The following is a 20308-nucleotide window of genomic DNA, read 5'->3' on the forward strand; positions in this document are numbered from 1 at the left end:
CTGAACATACACTAACACACCAAATATACATAACACTGATGTGTATATCACATTACTAACACACCAGCTCACATGGGGGAGAGAGCATTACACAGTATTACACTAATCATACAATAACACACCAAATATACATAACACTGATCTGTATGTCACATTACTAACACACCAGCTCACATGGGAGAGAGCATTACACAGTATTACACTAATCATACAATAACACACCAAATATATATAACACTGATGTGTATATCACAGTACTAACACACCAGCTCACATGGGGGAGAGAGCATTACACAATATTACACTAATCATACACTAACACACCAAATATACATAACACTGATGTGTGTCACATTACTAACACACCAGCTCACATGGGGGAGAGAGCATTACACAGTATTACACTAATCATACACTAACACACCTAATATACATAACACTGATGTGTATGTCACATTACTAACACGCCAGCTCACATGGGGGAGAGAGCATTACACAATATTACACTAATCATACACTAACACACCAAATATACATAACACTGATGTGTATGTCACATTACTAACACGCCAGCTCACATGGGGGAGAGAGCATTACACAATATTACACTAATCATACACTAACACACCAAATATACACAGGGCCGGTGCAAGCCCTGTTAGCGCCCAAGGCGATCCCCCGCCCGCCCTCTCTCCCCAACGGGCACTGATTGCCTGGGGGGGGGGGGGGGGCAGCGGATTGCCGCTACACAAGCTCCGGGGGGGGGGGGGGGGTAGGTGGTGTGTGGCCGCTACAGGGGAGGGGGGACTGCGGGTGCTGTCCAGCCGGGGGGGAGGGGGGGACTGCGAGCGCTGTCCAGTCGGGGGGGGGGGGGGAGGGGGGGACTTCGGCACTGTCCAGCCGGGGGGGAAGGGGGGGACTGCGGGCACTGTCCAGCCGGGGGGAAGCTACAGGCAGCTAAGTGCTGACTATGTGGCGGGGGCTGGGACGCCGCCGAACACCGCCGCTGGCGTCCAGTCAGGGGCAGCAAGTTTTTCACGGGGGTTCCGGCGGGTAGGAGGAGGGATATAACTCACCAGAGTAGATCGATGCTGCTGCAGCCTCTCCTTCCTCCGGCTCTCCTCTGCGGTAGCTGGCCTGCAGCTCACTACCGCCCTACACTAATCATACATTAACACACCAAATATACATAACACTGATGTGTATGTCACATAACTAACACACCAGCTCACATGGGGGAGAGAGCATTACACAATATTACACTTATCATACATTAACACACCAAATATACATAACACTGATGTGTGTCACATTACTAACACACCAGCTCACATGGAGGAGAGCATTACACAGTATTACACTAATCATACAATAACACACCAAACATACATAACACTGATGTGTGTCACATTACTAACACACCAGCTCACATGGGGGAGAGAGCATTACACAATATTACACTAATCATACACTAACACACCAAATATACATAACACTGATGTGTGTGTCACATTACTAACACACCAGCTCACATGGGGGATAGAGCATTACACAATATTACACTAATCATACAATAACACACCAAACATACATAACACTGATGTATATGTCACATTACACAATATTACACTAATCATACACTAACACACCAAATATACATAAATGTAACACTAAGACCAGATGAGTAAATCAGCCATATAGAGACCTTTATTCTGTATCTGACATGTTATACTAGTGATTCACATGTGATATTATTACAGATGACTCATCTATAAATCTAAGTGTATCCTAACTGCCAGCAAAGACCCCACACCAGAATACAGGCGCAGGCCTGGTGGGACATGGGGCTGCGTTATATACAGGGAGCGCTATATAATCACTACTATTAATATAACATATAATACAGTATAAATCTAAGTGTATCCTAACTGCCAGCAAAGACCCCACACCAGAATACAGGCGCAGGCCTGGTGGGACATGGGGCTGCGGTATATAGAGGGAGCGCTATATAATCACCACTATTAATATAACACATAATACAGTATAAATCTAAGTGTATCCTAACTGCCAGCAAAGACCCCACACCAGAATACAGGCGCACACCTGGCGGGACATGGGGCTGCGGTATATACAGGGAGCGCTATATAATCACCACTATTAATATAACATATAATACAGTATAAATCTAAGTGTATCCTAACTGCCGGCAAAGACCCCACACCAGAATACAGGCGCAGGCCTGGTGGGACATGGGGCTGCGTTATATACAGGGAGCGCTATATAATCGACACTATTAATATAACATATAATACAGTATAAATCTAAGTGTATCCTACCTGCCGGCAAAGACCCCACACCAGAATACAGGCGCAGGCCTGGTGGGACATGGGGCTGCGTTATATACAGGGAGCGCTATATAATCACCACTATTAATATAACATATAATACAGTATAAATCTAAGTGTATCCTAACTGCCAGCAAAGACCCCACACCAGAATATAGGCACAGGCGTGGCGGGACATGGGGCTGTGGTATATACAGGGAGCGCTATATAATCACCACTATTAATATAATATATAATACAGTATAAATCTAAGTGTATCCTAACTGCTGGCAAAGACTCCACACCAGAATACAGGCGCAGGCCTGGTGGGACATGGGGCTGTTATATACAGGGAGCGCTATATAATCACCATTATTAATATAACATATAATACAGTATAAATCTAAGTGTATCCTAACTGCTGGCAAAGACTCCACACCAGAATACAGGTGCAGGCCTGGTGGGACATGGGGCTGCGTTATATACAGGGAGCGCTATATAATCACCACTATTAATATAACATATAATACAGTATAAATCTAAGTGTATCCTAACTGCCAGCAAAGACCCCACACCAGACTACAGGCGCAGGCTTGGCGGGACATGGGGCTGCGTTATATACAGGGAGCGCTATATAATCACCACTGGATTAATATAACATCTAATACAGTATAAATCTAAGTGTATCCTAACTGCCGGCAAAGACCCCACACCAGAATACAGGCACAGGCCTGGTGGGACATGGGGCTGCAGTATATACAGGGAGCGCTATATAATCACCACTATTAATATAACATATAATACAGTATAAATCTAAGTGTATCCTACCTGCCGGCAAAGACCCCACACCAGAATACAGGCGCAGGCCTTGTGGGACATGGGGCTGCGTTATATACAGGGAGCGCTATATAATCACCACTATTAATATAACATATAATACAGTATAAATCTAAGTGTATCCTAACTGCCAGCAAAGACCCCACACCAGAATATAGGCGCAGGCGTGGCGGGACATGGGGCTGTGGTATATACAGGGAGCGCTATATAATCACCACTATTAATATAACATATAATACAGTATAAATCTAAGTGTATCCTAACTGCTGGCAAAGACTCCACACCAGAATACAGGCGCAGGCCTGGTGGGACATGGGGCTGTTATATACAGGGAGCGCTATATAATCACCACTATTAATATAACATATAATACAGTATAAATCTAAGTGTATCCTAACTGCTGGCAAAGACTCCACACCAGAATACAGGTGCAGGCCTGGTTCGACATGGGGCTGCGTTATATACAGGGAGCGCTATATAATCACCACTATTAATATAACATATAATACAGTATAAATCTAAGTGTATCCTAACTGCCAGCAAAGACCCCACACCATACTTGCCTACTTTCGGAAACTGGTTTCAGGGAGATTCCATACCTCACACGGTTAAAACCAGGACCTGCCACGCCAGAGGCGTGGCTACTCCGAGATGGGGGTGGGGCTACACAGAAGGTGGGTGTGGTCTCCAGTAAAGTGGGCATGGCCAAGTGCAGTGACACCCATTTTCTTCATTTTTTTCCTCTGGTGGCTGGCCACTAGCAGGCTTTGCTGGCCTGGGTGGCTCTTGTGCGGACCACAGGCAGCGGTGCTTGGCATGATTGTGCCAGGCTCCGCTGTGCTGTCCAGATGGGGATTGATTATTCTGGGGGTATTGGGAGGGCTATGCAGGGGATTGGGGGGGACTGGCGGCTAAAAGGTGAGCCTCCTGCCAGCTACCAGCCTACACATAACACACAAATACAGACAGACACAGGACAGTGTTCTCCTATACACAAACACACAATGCCAGTGTACTCACACACACTAACAGGGATCAGTACCTAACTATATACACACACATACAGGGGTCACTACCAGCCTACACACATACAGGGGTCACTACCAGCCTACACACATACACACACACACACACACACACACACACACAGGGGTCACTGCCAGCCTACACACACACACATATACACACACACAGGGGTCACTGCCAGGCTACATACACAGGGGTAACTACCAGCCTACACACACACACACACACACACATACACACACACACTCACAGGGGTTGCTGCCAGCCTACACACACACATACATACACACAGGGGTCACTGCCTGCCTACACACACACACACATTGGCCACTACCAGCCTACACACACACAGGGGCCACTACCAGCCTACACACACACACACAGGGGCCACTACCAGCCCACACACACACACACACACAGGGGCCACTACCAGCCCACACACACACACACACACACACACACACAGGGGCCACTACCAGCCCACACACACACACACACACACACACACACACACACAGGGGTCACTACCAGCCCACACACACACACACACACACACACACACAGGGGTCACTACCAGCCTACACACACACACTCACAGTGGCCACTACCAGCCTACACACACACACACACACACACACACACACACAGGGGCCACTACCAGCCTACACACACACACACACGGGTCACTGCCAGCTCTTATAGATACACCCAGGTCACCTACAGTACACACATATTGGTGTCTGTGGCAAGCTACAGTATATAAACACAAAACAAACACAGAGCTGCCTGCCTGCATGCACTAACCTGAGAACGGAGCACTCAGCAGCACTGCACTCCTGCTCCTCCCCCAGCCTGTCCTCTGAGCTGCTTCCTGTTCTAGCTCCCGGTCACTCCCCCTGCCACTGTCTTCAGCCTGCCCTGCAGCTTCCTCAATGCAGGGGTGAGGTGAAGACTCCGCAGCTGCTGCTGGTAAAGTCTCCCTGCCTGGAGGCTGTCTGCTGGGCGCCGTGGCAGCGCTGCTTACTATGCACGCTACTAGTGCCAAGCTCCGCCCCCCATCGCGCCGGACTAGCGCATGCGCAGTCCGGATTTTAAACCTGGACTTTGAAATTCCGGGGGATCGGGAGGGCTTTGCGGGGGACCGGGGGACTGGGGCCTAAAGCGGGAGGCTCCCGCAAAATGCGGGAGCATCGGCAAGTATGCCCCACACCAGAATACAGGCGCAGGCTTGGCGGGACATGGGGCTGCGTTATATACAGGGAGCGCTATATAATCACCACTGGATTAATATAACATCTAATACAGTATAAATCTAAGTGTATCCTAACTGCCGGCAAAGACCCCACACCAGAATACAGGCGCAGGCCTGGCGGGACATGGGGCTGCGGTATATACAGGGAGCGCTATATAATCACCACTAGTAATATAACATATAATACAGTATAAATCTAAGTGTATGCTAACTGCCAGCAAAGACCCCACACCAGAATACAGGCGCAGGCCTGGCGGGACATGGGGCTGCGGTATATACAGGGAGCGCTATATAATCACCACTATTAATATAACATATAATACAGTATAAATCTAAGTGTATCCTAACTGCCGGCAAAGACCCCACACCAGAATACAGGTGCACACCTGGCGGGACATGGGGCTGCGTTATATACAGGGAGCGCTATATAATCACCACTATTAATATAACATATAATACGTTATAAATCTAAGTGTATCCTAACTGCCGGCAAAGACCCCACACCAGAATACAGGCGCAGGCCTGGCGGGACATGGGGCTGCGTTATATACAGGGAGCGCTATATAATCACCACTATTAATATAACATATAATACAGTATAAATCTAAGTGTATCCTAACTGCCGGCAAAGACCCCACACCAGAATACAGGCGCAGTCCTGGCGGGACATGGGGCTGCGGTATATACAGGGAGCGCTATATAATCACCACTATTAATATAACATATAATACAGTATAAATCTAAGTGTATCCTAACTGCCGGCACTGACCCCACACCAGAATACAGGCACACACCTGGTGGGACATGGGGCTGTGTTATATACAGGGAGGGCTATATAATCACCACTATTAATATAAAATATTACTGTACTGTATATAATGACAGTATCTAGCGCACCAATACTGGAACAACTCCGGGCACATTGGTCACCTGGTCACACAGGGGGAGGGGCTAAGCCATAAGCCATGTGCTGAATGTTCCCCCAATCAGATTCTCCTTTCTGTGATGTCACCAGTCTCTGGGTAGATTTCCTATGGTAATGTCTCCCAGCTCCTGACTCCCCCACATATAGTTACACCCCCTCTCAGTACATATAATGCAGCATGGAGGGGCTCAGTGAGGGTGGCGGTGTAGGTGTGTAAGTGTGTGATGGGGTCACACAGAGAATAAAAGGACATCAGTCCTGCCTCATAATCCAGGTATATCCTCACTCTGTCACAGGGGATATTATCAGGTAACCAGATCACTGTACTGTCATGTTTCACTAAACACTCACTGTTATCCCTACGCAGACACCAGGACTTGTTATTATTCCCAATGAATGACTGCCGTCCTCTCCTGTCTATACTGGGATAACACATCCCCACCCTCCACCTCTCTGACTTACTGACATCCACCTCCCAGTAATGTCGCCCTGAGGAGAATCCCTTGGTGCAGATTACCTGACTATACTGAAATCTCTCTGGTGTTACTGGGCGTCTCTGGTTTATATCTGACTCGGATGCAGATTTCCTGTCACCTGATATCTGTATATAATTACCAGCTGTGGCTACATCCAGTAATAGGTCTGTAGGTTCCGGCACATAGATCCCTGTATTTATCCCTGTTATTATATTAGATAATGTGCGTAATGTCCGGGAGATGAGACCCACATCCAGACCTCCTGCACCATGGACCTGGCTATCATGTCTCTCTGTGTCCTCAGTGTCACACAAGTCCCCTGTGTCCGGTTCCTGTAAGACAATCACTGGGTCAGACATGTTACACAGCTCCTCAATGTGACGCATCTTCCCGGACAGCTCGTCCTTCTTTATTTCCAGCTGCTGGATCAGATCAGAGACTGAGAGTGAAACGCGCTTTTCCTGCCTGGAGATCTCACTCAGGACTCTCTTCTCCAGGTCTTCCAGCTGTCTCCTGATGTCTCTAAACAGGGCAGTGACTCTCTCTGTGACCCCCGCTGCTTTTCCCTGATCTTCTCTCCTGCGCTCCTGCAGTCTCTGCACTCTATTCTCAGTCTCCGCTCTCTTCCTGGTCAGTTTCTGCAGAACATCTCTCAGCTTCTCCTTCTTCTTCTCTGAGGCCTCACCCAGCATCTCCACCCGATGTCCCCGATGTTCTCCATCGAGTCCCATACAGTACACACAGATACAGGCAGCATCCTCAGTGCAGTAATACTCCAGGACCTTCTTATGGACGGAGCATTTCCTGTTCCCCAGGGCAGTGGTGGGGTCACATAAGACGTGTTCTGCTGCCTTGCTGTGTACTCTCAGGTGATTATCACACAGATGAGCCTCACACAGCAGACAGGACTTAGCAGCAGGTACAGGAGCATGAATACAGTAAGTGCAGCAGATCCCAGTCTCCTCATGATCAGGCCGAGCAGACAGGAAACTCCCCACTATGCTACACAGTGTTGTGTTCCTCTGCAGTGCAGGACGCTCCCGAAACTCTACTCTGCACTGAGGACAGGTATAAACACCAGCCCCCTCCTGTGCATCCAGCACACGATCAATACAGACCCGGCAGAAGTTGTGGCCACATCTCAGGGTTACAGGATCTGTATAAATGCTCAGGCAGATGGAACAGTCCAGCTCCGGGCTCAGATCAGCAGACGCCATCGCTGGCAGCAGGAGAGGGAAATGAAAGTGACAGACTTTGACACTCAGATATCAGTGAGGTCACATTCTGCACACAGGGTGAGGCTGAGATAACACCCAGATGCCAGTGGGGTCACATTCTACACACAGGGCGAGGCTGAGCTTTCACTAATAACCCCTTTACACCAAAAATCGCAGATCTGACCCGGCATTTGAAAAAAGATGCTTCAGGTCCATCCCTGCGAAGTCGTCAAGAACCGCAAAAAGCTTTTTCCCGACAGCTATTCAGCTATTGAACAATGTACTGTAAGATACTTGCAAATCCTAACATGTGAATTGTCATTTGTATGCGCAACTGTGCGTATGTCCTGTCATCCCCCTTGTACCATGCTTGAAGCTGCACTGTATCCACAAAAAATTCCTAGTATACGAGAGTATACATGGCCAATAAAGTGATTCTGATTTGAAACAAGAATTCAAGCTGGGTCGGATCTGGGATTTACCCGGTTTACACTGCGGCACCTACCTGCAGTGTAGATGGAGGCAGCACTTGGAGATGACATCATCTCCAAGCATCAGGACCGAGGATGGATCGCCGATCGCTGTTCTGGGGGCAGCCCAGCACCAAGGTAAGCTGCTGGGCTGCCCCCAGGCAACGTCAGGGAGGTGAATGGATGCCGCACACAGGCATCCATTCACCTCCTCCGCTGCTGTTGTCTGCAGAGTATATGTCACGGCCTGGACTATCTGTGTTCCCGGCACTGACCTGGGTGCGCCAGTGGAGGGCGCAGGGAACCGGAAGCGAGGAGGCTTGAGGTAGCTGGAGCTCATGCACGGAGGAGAGAGGATAACCTGCCGGGGACACAGAGGATTGGCTGAGACCTAAAGCAGAGGCGCGGGGTCTAAGCCGACAGTGGTATTCACCAGGGACCCCCGCAAGGGGATATGGACTTCGCTGCAACTGCTGACCAGGTCGCGGCCCTCTGTCCAGGTTCCTCTGTGGCTTTGGCAAGGTTTTGATACTCTGGAGTTTCAGGAGCAAGACACTGAGGGGTACTTAAACCATCGATGGTGATCGATGGCACTGAATGCTTGACAGCAACACGGACCCGCAACCTGCACAGGGAACACACCTGGAGATCTAAGTGAGACAGGGGATGGTTTGGAAGCAGGAGACATCACGCCAGGGATTACAGACTATACCGGCAGCTGATCTGCGGAGCATATTACCCCAGCGTGCCGGTAAGGGGCGCACGCGAACGGCATGAGACCTGGGGTTCCTGACAGTACCCCCCCCTTTAAGGGTGGGCACCGAACACCCTTTGGGCTTGCTTGGATTGTCTCTGTGGAAAGCTGCGATCAGACGAGGGGCATGCACATCGGCCGCATTGATCCAGCTTCTTTCTTCTGGACCATAGCCTTTCCAATCGATGAGATATTGGATGCTTCCATATCGTCTGCGAGAATCCACCACTTTATTGACCTCGAATTCAACTCCTCGATGGGTATAGACTCTGGGGAGCTCAGGAGACGAACTTTGGAATCGGTTGAGGACAAGAGGTCGCAATAAAGAGGTGTGGAAAGAATTTGGGATTTTCAGATATGACGGTAGCTGCAGTTTATAAGCTATGGGATTGATCTTTTGGATCACAGGGAATGGACCGATGAACCGTGGGGCGAACTTCATGGACGGGACTCTTAAGCAGAGATTTCTGGTGGAGAGCCATACTTTGTCTCCGGGATTCAGCTGAGGAACTGCCCTCCTTTTACGGTCAGCAAAGAATTTATATCTCTTTGAGGCTTTCTTGAGTGAGACATGGACATTCCTCCAGACTTGGGAAAAATGTTTGAGTGTGGAAGCTGCGGCAGGCACTTCCAAGGTTGGTAAGGGCTCAAAGATAGGTGGTCGAGGATGTTGACCGTATACTACATAGAATGGAGAGTAGCCGGTAGCTGTATGGTACCTGAAATTGTGGGCAAATTCTGCCCACGGTAGCAAACTGACTCAGTTATCTTGTGATGAGGAGACATGCAGGCGGAGGAATGCTTCGAGATCCTGAATAACTCTCTCTGTTTGCCCGTTGGACTGCGGGTGGTATGCTGTGGAAAAGTTCAATTTTACCTTCAGGGCAGAACAGAGAGCTCTCCAAAAGCGGGCCACAAACTGTACTCCACGATCGGAGACAATATCTGCAGGGAGACCATGAATTCGAAAGATATGCTGGATGAATATCTGGGCGAGCTTGGGAGCAGAGGGCAGCCCAGTCAATGGAATAAAATGTGCCATTTTAGAGAACCGGTCTACCACCACCCAGATGGTATTACATTCTTGGGACTTTGGGAGCTCGGAGATAAAGTCCATGGAAATGTGCGTCCAGGGACGCATGGGAACGGGCAACGGAAGGAGAGCACCGGCAGGGGATTGACGATGGACTTTATGCTGGGCACAAGTGGGACATGATGCCACGAAATCCTGGACATCCTTTTTCATGTGAGGCCACCAATATGACCGGCGAAGAATCTCCAAAGTTTTGAGAACCCCTGGATGGCCGGAGAAAGGGGAAGCATGAGCCCATGACATTATCTTAGGCTGGAGCTCTGGTAGCACAAGTATCTTTCCTCGTGGTGGCACAGGGGACACATGGGTGGCAGCAAAGGCCGTAGGATTGATGATAGGACGCTGTTCTTGCAGCACTGTGTCATCCTCCATAGACCAGGACAGTGCATCGGCCTTTGCATTCTGGGACCCAGGACGGTAGAAGATCTTGAAATTGAATCGTGAAAAGAATAAGGACCAACGAGCTTGACGGGAATTTAAGCACTGAGCTGTTTGGACGTAAAGCAAATTTTTATGATCTGTAAAGATGGACACGGGGAATTTGGCCCCTTCTAGCAGATATCGCCATTCTTCCAGTGCTAATTTAATCGCCAACAACTCTTGATCGCCAATGGAATAATTCTTCTCGGAAGGAAGGAATTTTCGAGAAAAAAACCCACAGGGATGTTGTTTGCCATCGTCAGTAACTTGAGAGAGCACAGCACCAACACCCACATTAGAGGCATCCACTTCGAGAAGAAAAGGCCTGTCGGTATCTGGCTGCTGGAGAATGGGAGCCGAGATGAAGGCTTGTTTTAGCAGGTGGAATGCGGACAAGGCTTCTTCAGACCAGACGGCTGGATTGGCATCTTTTTGGGTGAGAGCTGTGATGGGAGAGATTAGGGTGTAGAATCCTTTGACAAATTTCCTGTAATAATTTGCAAAGCCAATAAAACGCTGGACTGCTTTGAGGGTGGTTGGTTGGGACCAACTGTTGATGGCTTCGAGTTTCGAGGGATCCGTACATAACTCTGAGCCTGACACGATATACCCTAGGAAGGGTATCTGGGGAACTTCGAACGTGCACTTAGAGAGTTTACCGTACAGTTTATTAGCACGTATACGGGATAGCACTTCTTTGACTTGGGAACGATGAGACTGGAGATCTGAGGAAAAAATTAGAATATCATCGAGATATACAACAAGATATTTATATAGAACATCTCTGAAAATTTCATTGACGAACTCTTGAAAGACAGCAGGTGCGTTACTGAGACCAAAGGGCATTACCAGATACTCGTAATGCCCATCTCTGGTGTTGAAGGCAGTCTTCCATTCGTCGCCTTTGCGAATCCTGATTAGGTTATACGCTCCTCTGAGGTCAAGCTTGGTAAAAAATTTTGCACCTTTGACACGGTCAAATAACTCGGTGATCAATGGGAGAGGATAACTGTTCTTGATAGTTATTTCATTGAGACCTCTGTAGTCTATGCAAGGGCGTAACCCTCCATCCTTCTTTTTTACAAAAAAGAATCCTGCACCAGCAGGGGAAGACGAGGGTCGGATAAAATTATCTTGAATATAATCGGACATCGCTTTGGTCTCAGGGACTGACAAGGGATAGGTGCGCCCCTTAGGAGGGGACTTCCCAGGGAGAAGATCGATGGGACAATCCCATTGACGGTGTGGAGGTAGCACATCAGCGGCTTGTTCACTGAAGACATCACTGAATTCGTGATACACTGAGGGAAGACCGGGTAGATTTTTAAGTGCAGAGGTTCGGACAGGAGTTACTTCAGTCAAGCAATGTTTCTGGCAGTGAGTGCTCCACTCTTCAATCTGGAGAGATCTCCAATTGATACGAGGGTTGTGAAGCTGTAACCACGGCAACCCCAATACGATGTCATAGGAGGATTTGGGGATGACCAAGAACTCCATACATTCTTGATGAAGTATACCTACATAGAATGAGACAGGTACTGTCCAATGCACAATGTCACTTCCAGGGATTCTACTTCCATCCACCGCTGTCAAGTAGTGAGGCTGGGGTAACGGCAGTGGCGTAACAATAAATATTGCGCCCCCCCGCCGGGAAAAATTTAGCGCCCCCTTTACTCCCCCCTCCCCAGTTAAAACACCCCCCTAGGGAGCGGGCAGGGGGACCCGTGCGGCGCAGATGTACCTGCAGCGCTGTCAAGAAGCTGCGGTGAAAAGATTCCCTTCGTCGCTGTGTACGGAGTTGGCGCCGTGTGACCGGGTCCCTGCAGTGTCTTGGAAATAAGAAGTCTGCCGGGCGGCGGCGTGGGAAGGGCTTCTGACTTTGAAACCAATGTCCGCACGCTGATTGGCTGAATCTCAGCCAATCAGCGTGCGGCCAGTGTTTTCGAAATCAGAAGCGCTTCCCGCGCCGCCGCCCGGCAGACTTCTTATTTCTAAGACACTGCAGGGACCCGGTCACGCGGCGCCAACTGAGTACACAGCGACGAAGGGCATCTTTTCACCGCAGCTTCTTGACACTTAGACAGCGCAGCAAGTACACCGGCACGGCCCCCCTTGCCTGCACCCTGCTGCCCGCACCCCGCTGCACCCACAAGGAGGGGGGAGCTGGGGGCGTAGCAATAGTGCTATAGTTACGCCACAGTCCCTCCCTCCAGTATTAAAGATGCAGCAGGGAGGGAGTACACACTACACACCGGAATGAGATCCTGCCTCTCCGTGCGGGAGCCGGCGCCCACGCAGCCCCCGCTCCCCCAAGCAGTGGCGGGGGCTGCCTTACACAAGCTACGCCCCTGGGTAACGGCAGAACAGGAATTTTGCACTTGTTGACTAGCTCGGCTGAAATAAAGTTCCCTGCAGCCCCGGAATCGGCCAGAGCTGAGATATGCAGGGTACCCACTGGGGACGCAAGGACAACAGGTAGCACTAAGTCAGTGGTGGGAGGAGCTTTACTGACACAACCTAACCTGACTCCCCCACTGCAGGTTAGGGCTTGGAGTTTCCCGGACGCTCGGGGCAGGACCCAATGAAGTGGCCGGGAGCGGCGCAGTATATACACAGTTTTTCTTTTTGCCTCCTGGACCGTTCCTCTGTCGATAACCTAGATCTACCTATCTGCATAGGTTCTTCTGTAGCGGGCATCACAGGACGGTGCAGAGGCGGAGGAGGGACTCGGGGAACTACTTTCTTTAATTTTTCTAGACCTCGCTCTCTTAGGCGCAGGTCTATTTTAACGCACAGGGAGATTAGTTCTTCAAGCTGCTCAGGGAGATCTCGGGTGGCCAGTTCATCTTTGATACATTCAGAAACGCCCAACCAGAAGGCGGCTGTTAACGCCTCATTGTTCCACTTGAGCTCGGAAGCAAGAGTCTGGAATTGGACCACAAATTGGCCCATGGGGCGAGAACCCTGTTTAAGGCGAAGAATCTCTGTAGAGGCTGATGCAGGCCTTCCTGGCTCATCGAATATCCGTCGGAAGATGGAAATGAATCTGTCATAGTCGGTGAGGATTGGATCAGATCTTTCCCAGAGGGGTGATATCCAATCTAGGGCAGAACCAGTTAGCAGAGAGACAATATATGCTATCTTGGTCCTGGCTGTTGGAAAGTTCTGCGGCAGAAGCTCAAATTGGATGTCACACTGGTTGAGGAAGCCTCTACAGCCTTTGGGATTACCATCATACTTGTTAGGAGTAGGCAGCTGAAGACGAGGGATGTATGCTGGGGCATGAGTGGCAAGCTGATTAGGTACCGGTGGCGGAGGTGGCCGGAGAGACTGCTGGAGGGAGTCCAGACGAGTGGACACTTCCTGTAGATACGTAATCACTTGTTGCTGAGTCGCTTCTTGCGTTTCCATACGCGAGGTGACATCTTGGAGGACCGCTGGCCCCACACTATGGTCGTGTGCTGAGTCCATCGGTCTTGAACAAGCTGTCACGGCCTGGACTATCTGTGTTCCCGGCACTGACCTGGGTGCGCCAGTGTAGGGCGCAGGGAACCGGAAGCGAGGAGGCTTGAGGTAGCTGGAGCTCATGCACAGAGGAGAGAGGATAACCTGCTGGGGACACAGAGGATTGTCTGAGACCTAAAGCAGAGGCGCGGGGTCTAAGCCGACAGTGGTATTCACCAGGGACCCCCGCAAGGGGATATGGACTTCGCTGCAACTGCCGACCAGGTCGCGGCCCTCTGTCCAGGTTCCTCTGTGGCTTTGGCAAGGTTTTGATACTCTGGAGTTTCAGGAGCAAGACACTGAGGGTACTTAAACCATCGATGGTGATCGATGGCACTGAATGCTTGACAGCAACACGGAGGGTACAGAGGGATGCGTATAACAGACAGTTCGTAGTATAGGAGACTGAGTACCGTGGTATGCGGCCTGGGAGCCGGAGAGACACGAGGGTGAACACAGGGAGCACTGGAGATCGCTGTAGAATGCAGAGGATCGTAGAGATCGCTGAAGCGGCCTGGAAGCCGACACTGGGGATCACTGGGGATCACTGGGGCGGCCTGGGAGCCGAGAGGAGACGGGTACAGGAACCCACTGATATCCGGACACTGAGGTGATAACCTGTGCTGCGCAGAGAAGACTGGATCACACGGCAGGTGGAACTTGTGGAAGCTTCTGGCAGGAGTGGAATAACCAGGACGCTGAGAATGACACAGGTAACAGCGGACTCAGGAGACCGGAACTCTGGAGCAAGTGGGGAGTCTTGACAGGAGCTGACGCTGGAGAACTTACAGGGAAACTGACGAGTTGTTCAAGACAAAGAGGAGACTGTGAGCCAGGCTTTTATCCCTCCAGGTGATTAAGGAATCAGACGCAGGTGTGAGAATCAGCCGCAGCAGCAGCACACAGACCAGGAAGTGAGTTGGAGCTAACCTGGATCATGTGACCCGCAACCTGCACAGGGAACACACCTGGAGATCTAAGTAGTAGTAGTAGTACGTTTATTTATAAGGCGCCGCAAAGTGTCCGCAGCGCCGTACATAGCAAACTAAAAAAATTTTTTTATAAGGTAACGTACAGGGTGTGTTGAAAAATACAGTATAAATAGGGGTATAGCTGATAGAACTAAAATCAGCATCAGTTCAGAAGTAGGTGTGGAAATTGTCGAGGAGACTGAAGATGAAGTAGAGGAAGGGAAGAACAGGACAGGAGCACAGGTGAGGTAATGAGGTAGGGTGAGTACGTGAGGAAGGAGGACCCTACTCATAAGAGTTAACATACTAAAAATAGGTGGGTGGACGAACGAAATACAATAGGATAAGTAGGAACGGAGGGGAACGGAGGCAGGATAGGAGGATCAAAAGAGGTTAGGAGGAGGGATAGGCTAGTCAAAAAAAGTGGGTTTTGAGGGAGCGCTTGAAGGAGGTAAGGGAATCAGATAGCCTGATGGGTGGCGGGAGGTTGTTCCAGTGCAGGGGGGGCAGCGCGAGAGAAGTCTTGGACACGGGAGTGGGAGGAGGTGATTAGGTGAGAGGTCAGTCGGCGGTCAGCGATGGAGCGAAGAGGACGGGAGGGAGTGTGGATAGAGATCAGTGAAGAGAGGTAGGGAGCTGTGGAGGAGGAGAGAGCCTTGTAGGTGGTGGTGAGGAGTTTAAAGAGAACTCGGAAAGGAATGGGGAGCCAGTGAAGAGATAGACAGAGGGGGGAGGCGGAGGTAGAGCGGCGGGAGAGGAAGATGAGCCTAGCAGCAGCGTTAAGAATGGATTGGAGAGGTGCGAGGCGGGTGAGAGGTAGCCCAGAAAGAAGGATGTTGCAGTAGTCAAGGCGGGAGATGACAAGAGAGTGAATGAGAATTTTGGTCGCGTCAGTGGAGAGGAATGGTCTGATGCGTGAGATGTTGCGTAGGTGAAAGCGGCAAGACCGTGAGTGAGCACGAATGTGGGGGGTGAAAAAGAGGGAGGAGTCAATGATGACACCGAGGCAGCGCGTTTGGTCGGTGGAGGTGATCCCGGTTACACCAATGCTGATGGAGATAGTGGGAGAAGAGGGGATGTTCGGGGGATGGAAGATTAGAAGTTCAGTTTTAGCCATGTTTAGTTTCAGGAAGCGTTGGGTCATCCAGGCTGAGATGGCCGTGAGGCATTCGGAGACCTTGGACAGGAGTGATGGGGATAAGTCGGGGAAGGAGAGATAGATTAGGGTATCATCAGCATAAAGGTGGTAATGAAAACCATAGGAGCTGATGAGGGTGCCCAGAGAGGTGGTGTAGAGGGAGAAGAGGAGAGGGCCAAGGACTTGCTGCGGGGTAGTAGGAGAGGAGGAGCTCGGAGTGGAGACGGAGAAGGAGCGATCGGAGAGGTATGAGGTGAACCAGGAGAAGACCGTGCCAGTGATGCCAAAGGAGCGGAGGGTGTTGAGCAGGAGAGGGTGGTCAACAGTGTCAAAGGCAGCCGACAGATCAAGCTGGATGAGGATAGAGAAGAGGCCTTTGGATTTAGCCGATAGTAGATCGTTAGTGACTTTGGTCAGGGCAGTTTCAGTGGAATGTAAAGGGCGGAACCCGGATTGGAGGGGGTCTAGAATGGAGTTAGCAGTAAGGTGGCTTAGGAGACGATTATAGGTCAGACGTTCTAGGAGCTTGGAGGCAAAAGGGAGGAGGGAGATGGGCCTGTAGTTGGATGGAGAGTTGGGGTCCAGATTTGTTTTTTTGAGAATTGGGGAGACAAGAGCGTGTTTGAAGGAGGAAGGGAAGATCCCAGAGGATAGGGAAAGATTAAAGAGGTGAGCCAGGTGAGAGCAGACTGACGGACTGAGACGACGGATAATATTGGAGGGGATAGGATCGAGCGGGCAGGTGGAGGGAGAAGCAGATTGAAGGATAGAGTGGACTTCAGCAGCAGTGGTGGGGTAAAATGAGGACAGGGGTTGGAAGGAGGGGAGTGGAGATGTAGGAGGGGAGGAGGGAGAGGGTGAGGTCATGGCAGCAGTGATGGCAGTCCTGAGAGAGGAGATTTTGGTTGAAAAGTAGGTAGCAAAATCAGCGGCTACGATGGAGGACGGAAGAGCTGGAGGAGGGGGGGAGAGCAAGGAGTTGAAGGTGGCGAAGAGCCTGCGGGGATTGGATGATTGCGAAAGGATGAGGGACTTAAAGTAGGATTCCTTGGCCAGAGCAAGGGCAGAGCTGAAAGAGGAAAGAATGAATTTGAAATGGAGATAATCCGCAAGGGAGCGTGATTTCTTCCAGAAGCGCTCAGCAGTGCGAGAGCACTTTTTAAGGAATCGGGTGATAGGCGAGTGCCACGGTTGGGGGTTGGAGCATCGAAGGGGGATAGAGGAGGGAGGGCAGGCAGAGTCCAATGCCGAAGATAGGGTGTCATTATAGAGGGAGGCGGCGAGGTTCGGGCAGGACATGAGGGCGATTGGGGCGAGAAGAAGACACAGCGTGTTTGAGAAGGCAGCAAGATCAAGTGTGTTGACGTTATGCCGTGAGACAATGCGCTTGGGAGGGGGGGTGGGAGAGGGGGAAGCAGTGAGGGAGAAGGAGATGAGGTGATGGTCAGAAAGAGGAAAAGCCGAGATAGTGTAGTCAGTAAGGGAACAAGAGCGAGAGAAGACGAGATCGAGGGAGTGTCCTTGGATGTGGGTGGGAGAGGTAGTCCACTGAGATAGGCCTAGTGAGGAGCAGAGAGAGAGGAGTTTGGAGGTGCCAGGATCAGCGGGGTTATCCAAGGGGATGTTAAAGTCACCAAGAATGACAGATGGCAGGTCAGAGGAAAGGAAGTGTGGAAGCCAGGCGGCGAAGTTGTCAAGAAATTGGGAGATAGGGCCAGGGGGGCGGTAGATTGCAGCGACACGGAGGTGGTAGGGGTAGTATAGACGGATAGAGTGAGACTCAAAGGAGGAGAAAAGGAGAGAGGGTTCAGGGTGAATGACACTGTGGGTACATGAGGCTGAGAGAAGAAAACCCACACCGCCACCTTGGCGACCGTCAGGTCTGGGAGTGTGAGAGAATGAGAGGCCACCATGAGAGAGAGCAGCTGGAAAGACAGAATCAGAGGTGGAGAGCCAGGTCTCGGTGATAGCAAGGAGGTGGAATGCTCTAGAGATGAATAGGTCATGGATGGCAGGGAGTTTGTTGCAGATGGATCTGGCGTTCCATGGTGCACAGGAAAGAGGGGGGGTGGGTTGTGTATTTATGTGGATAAGGTTTTTGGGATTGCAGAAGCGAGGGGGGGTCGTTGGGAGGGTGGGGGTGCGGGGGCGAGTGGTCAGGATAGGTATGGGATGGGAGGGGGGAGGAGCAATTGGAGAAAGTGAAGTTGAGAGATTAACAGCCATGAGGAACCGAAGGTGAGAGGGTAGGTTAGTGAAAGCAGACAGAGGGATTTGGGAGGACAGGCAGCGTCTGTAGTAGATTTGCGAGGATGTGGTAGAAAACAGAGTGAGAGAGAAGGTAACAGGAAAGGAACTACTGTCAGAGAGGAGACAAGTGGGTAAAATCAGGTTGATTGAGTAATCCAATTAAGTATGAAACAACAAGTGAGAGGATGAAGGGAACAGAGAAGGTCAGGAGTGAGGCAAGTGTGAGCAGGCGTGAAGAGGGAAACAGGGTGCGATAAATGTGTGGCAAAGATAAGAGAAAATAATAGTGAATGAGTAAAATGAAATACAATGTTGGAAAAAATATAGATAAAATGAATTAAATGTCAAAGTTGAGCAACAGGTTAAAGTAGGATAGAAAGAAGATGAATATATCACAATAAAATAGAATATGAAAATTTAGACTGTGTTCAAACTCACCTTTTCAGTATTCTAACTCACCTGCTTCAGTTTCCAACTCACAAGTCACTTAAGTAATCAAGCTTCACTTTAGTCTGCAAGCTTCCCTCTCAATGAGCAAGCTCCCAAATGAGCTCTGCCCTTCCTTATATAGTATCTCAGGCCCTTGTTACACTCAGCTCCTCCCCCTAATCTTCCTTGACACCTAGATTTAGCTCCTCCTCCTAGTATCTGTTCACACCTAGTAACAATACACTATACAGATACAGGCACAACCAAAATCACACTCAGATTTCTCCCTCAAAATTACAGTCTCTATATAGAAAGACAGATAAAGAATACAAGACAGACAGAATGCAAGATAACTCACCTGCTTCAATTTCCAACTCACAAGTCACTTAAGTAATCAAGCTTCACTTTAGTCTGCAAGCTTCCCTCTCAATGAGCAAGCTCCCAAATTAGCTCTGCCCCTCCTTATATAGTATGTCAGGCCCTTGTTACACTCAGCTCCTCCCCCTAATCTTCCTTGACACCTAGATTTAGCTCCTCCTCCTAGTATCTGTTCACACCTAGTAACAATACACTATACAGATACAGGCACAACCAAAATCACACTCAGATTTCTCCCTCAAAATTACAGTCTCTATATAGAAAGACAGATAAAGAATACAAGACAAGATCTAAGTGAGACAGGGGATGGTTTGGAAGCAGGAGACATCACGCCAGGGATTACAGACTATACCGGCAGCTGATCTGCGGAGCATATTACCCTAGCGTGCCGGTAAGGTGCGCATGCGAACGGCATGAGACCCGGGGTTCCTGACAGTATAGCAGCGGAGGCTGTGCGCCCCCATCCCCCATTCATGTAAACGGGAGCCAGGTCGGATAACCCGGCGTACCCGTTTACACCGCCTTCTACCCAGGTCGTAGCCATGTTCTACCCAGGTCAGGACCTGGGTAGAGGTCCAGTGTAAAGGGACACGGTGTGACCAATTTACCCCGCCGCTGACCTGGGTTTTTGCGGCGGTGTAAAAACCCTCACCCAGCGGCCTGCACTCTATCACACTTGCATAGTCCCTATCGCTGCAGCCTGTGCTCTATACTGGTGTTACGCTTGCCGTTAGGCACAGTGTGATGGTAACCTGGAACCGAGAATGGGAAGTCAGGCGTGAGCTCGCAGCCGGGACCGCCGGTTAGGACGGCCACAGCGAACCCTATACTGACTCTGTTGAGT

General features: G+C 50.1%; 2 protein-coding genes across 2 annotated transcripts in view; both read right to left on the minus strand.

Moving 5' to 3' along the window:
• The window catches only part of LOC146058269 (odorant receptor 131-2-like), a 189006-nt gene that overhangs the window by 88080 nt on the left and 80618 nt on the right, over window positions 1–20308 (minus strand). The window lies entirely within an intron of this gene.
• LOC146059255 (E3 ubiquitin/ISG15 ligase TRIM25-like) lies at window positions 6197–8288 on the minus strand. The gene has a single exon (XM_083171357.1). The coding sequence runs from the start codon at window positions 8055–8057 to the stop codon at window positions 6471–6473; it is 1587 nt and encodes a 528-aa protein (XP_083027483.1). The 5' UTR covers window positions 8058–8288; the 3' UTR covers window positions 6197–6470.

This window comes from Crinia signifera, chromosome 2 (genome assembly GCF_055691185.1).
Source record: "Crinia signifera chromosome 2, ASM5569118v1, whole genome shotgun sequence".
NCBI lineage: Eukaryota > Metazoa > Chordata > Amphibia > Anura > Myobatrachidae > Crinia > Crinia signifera.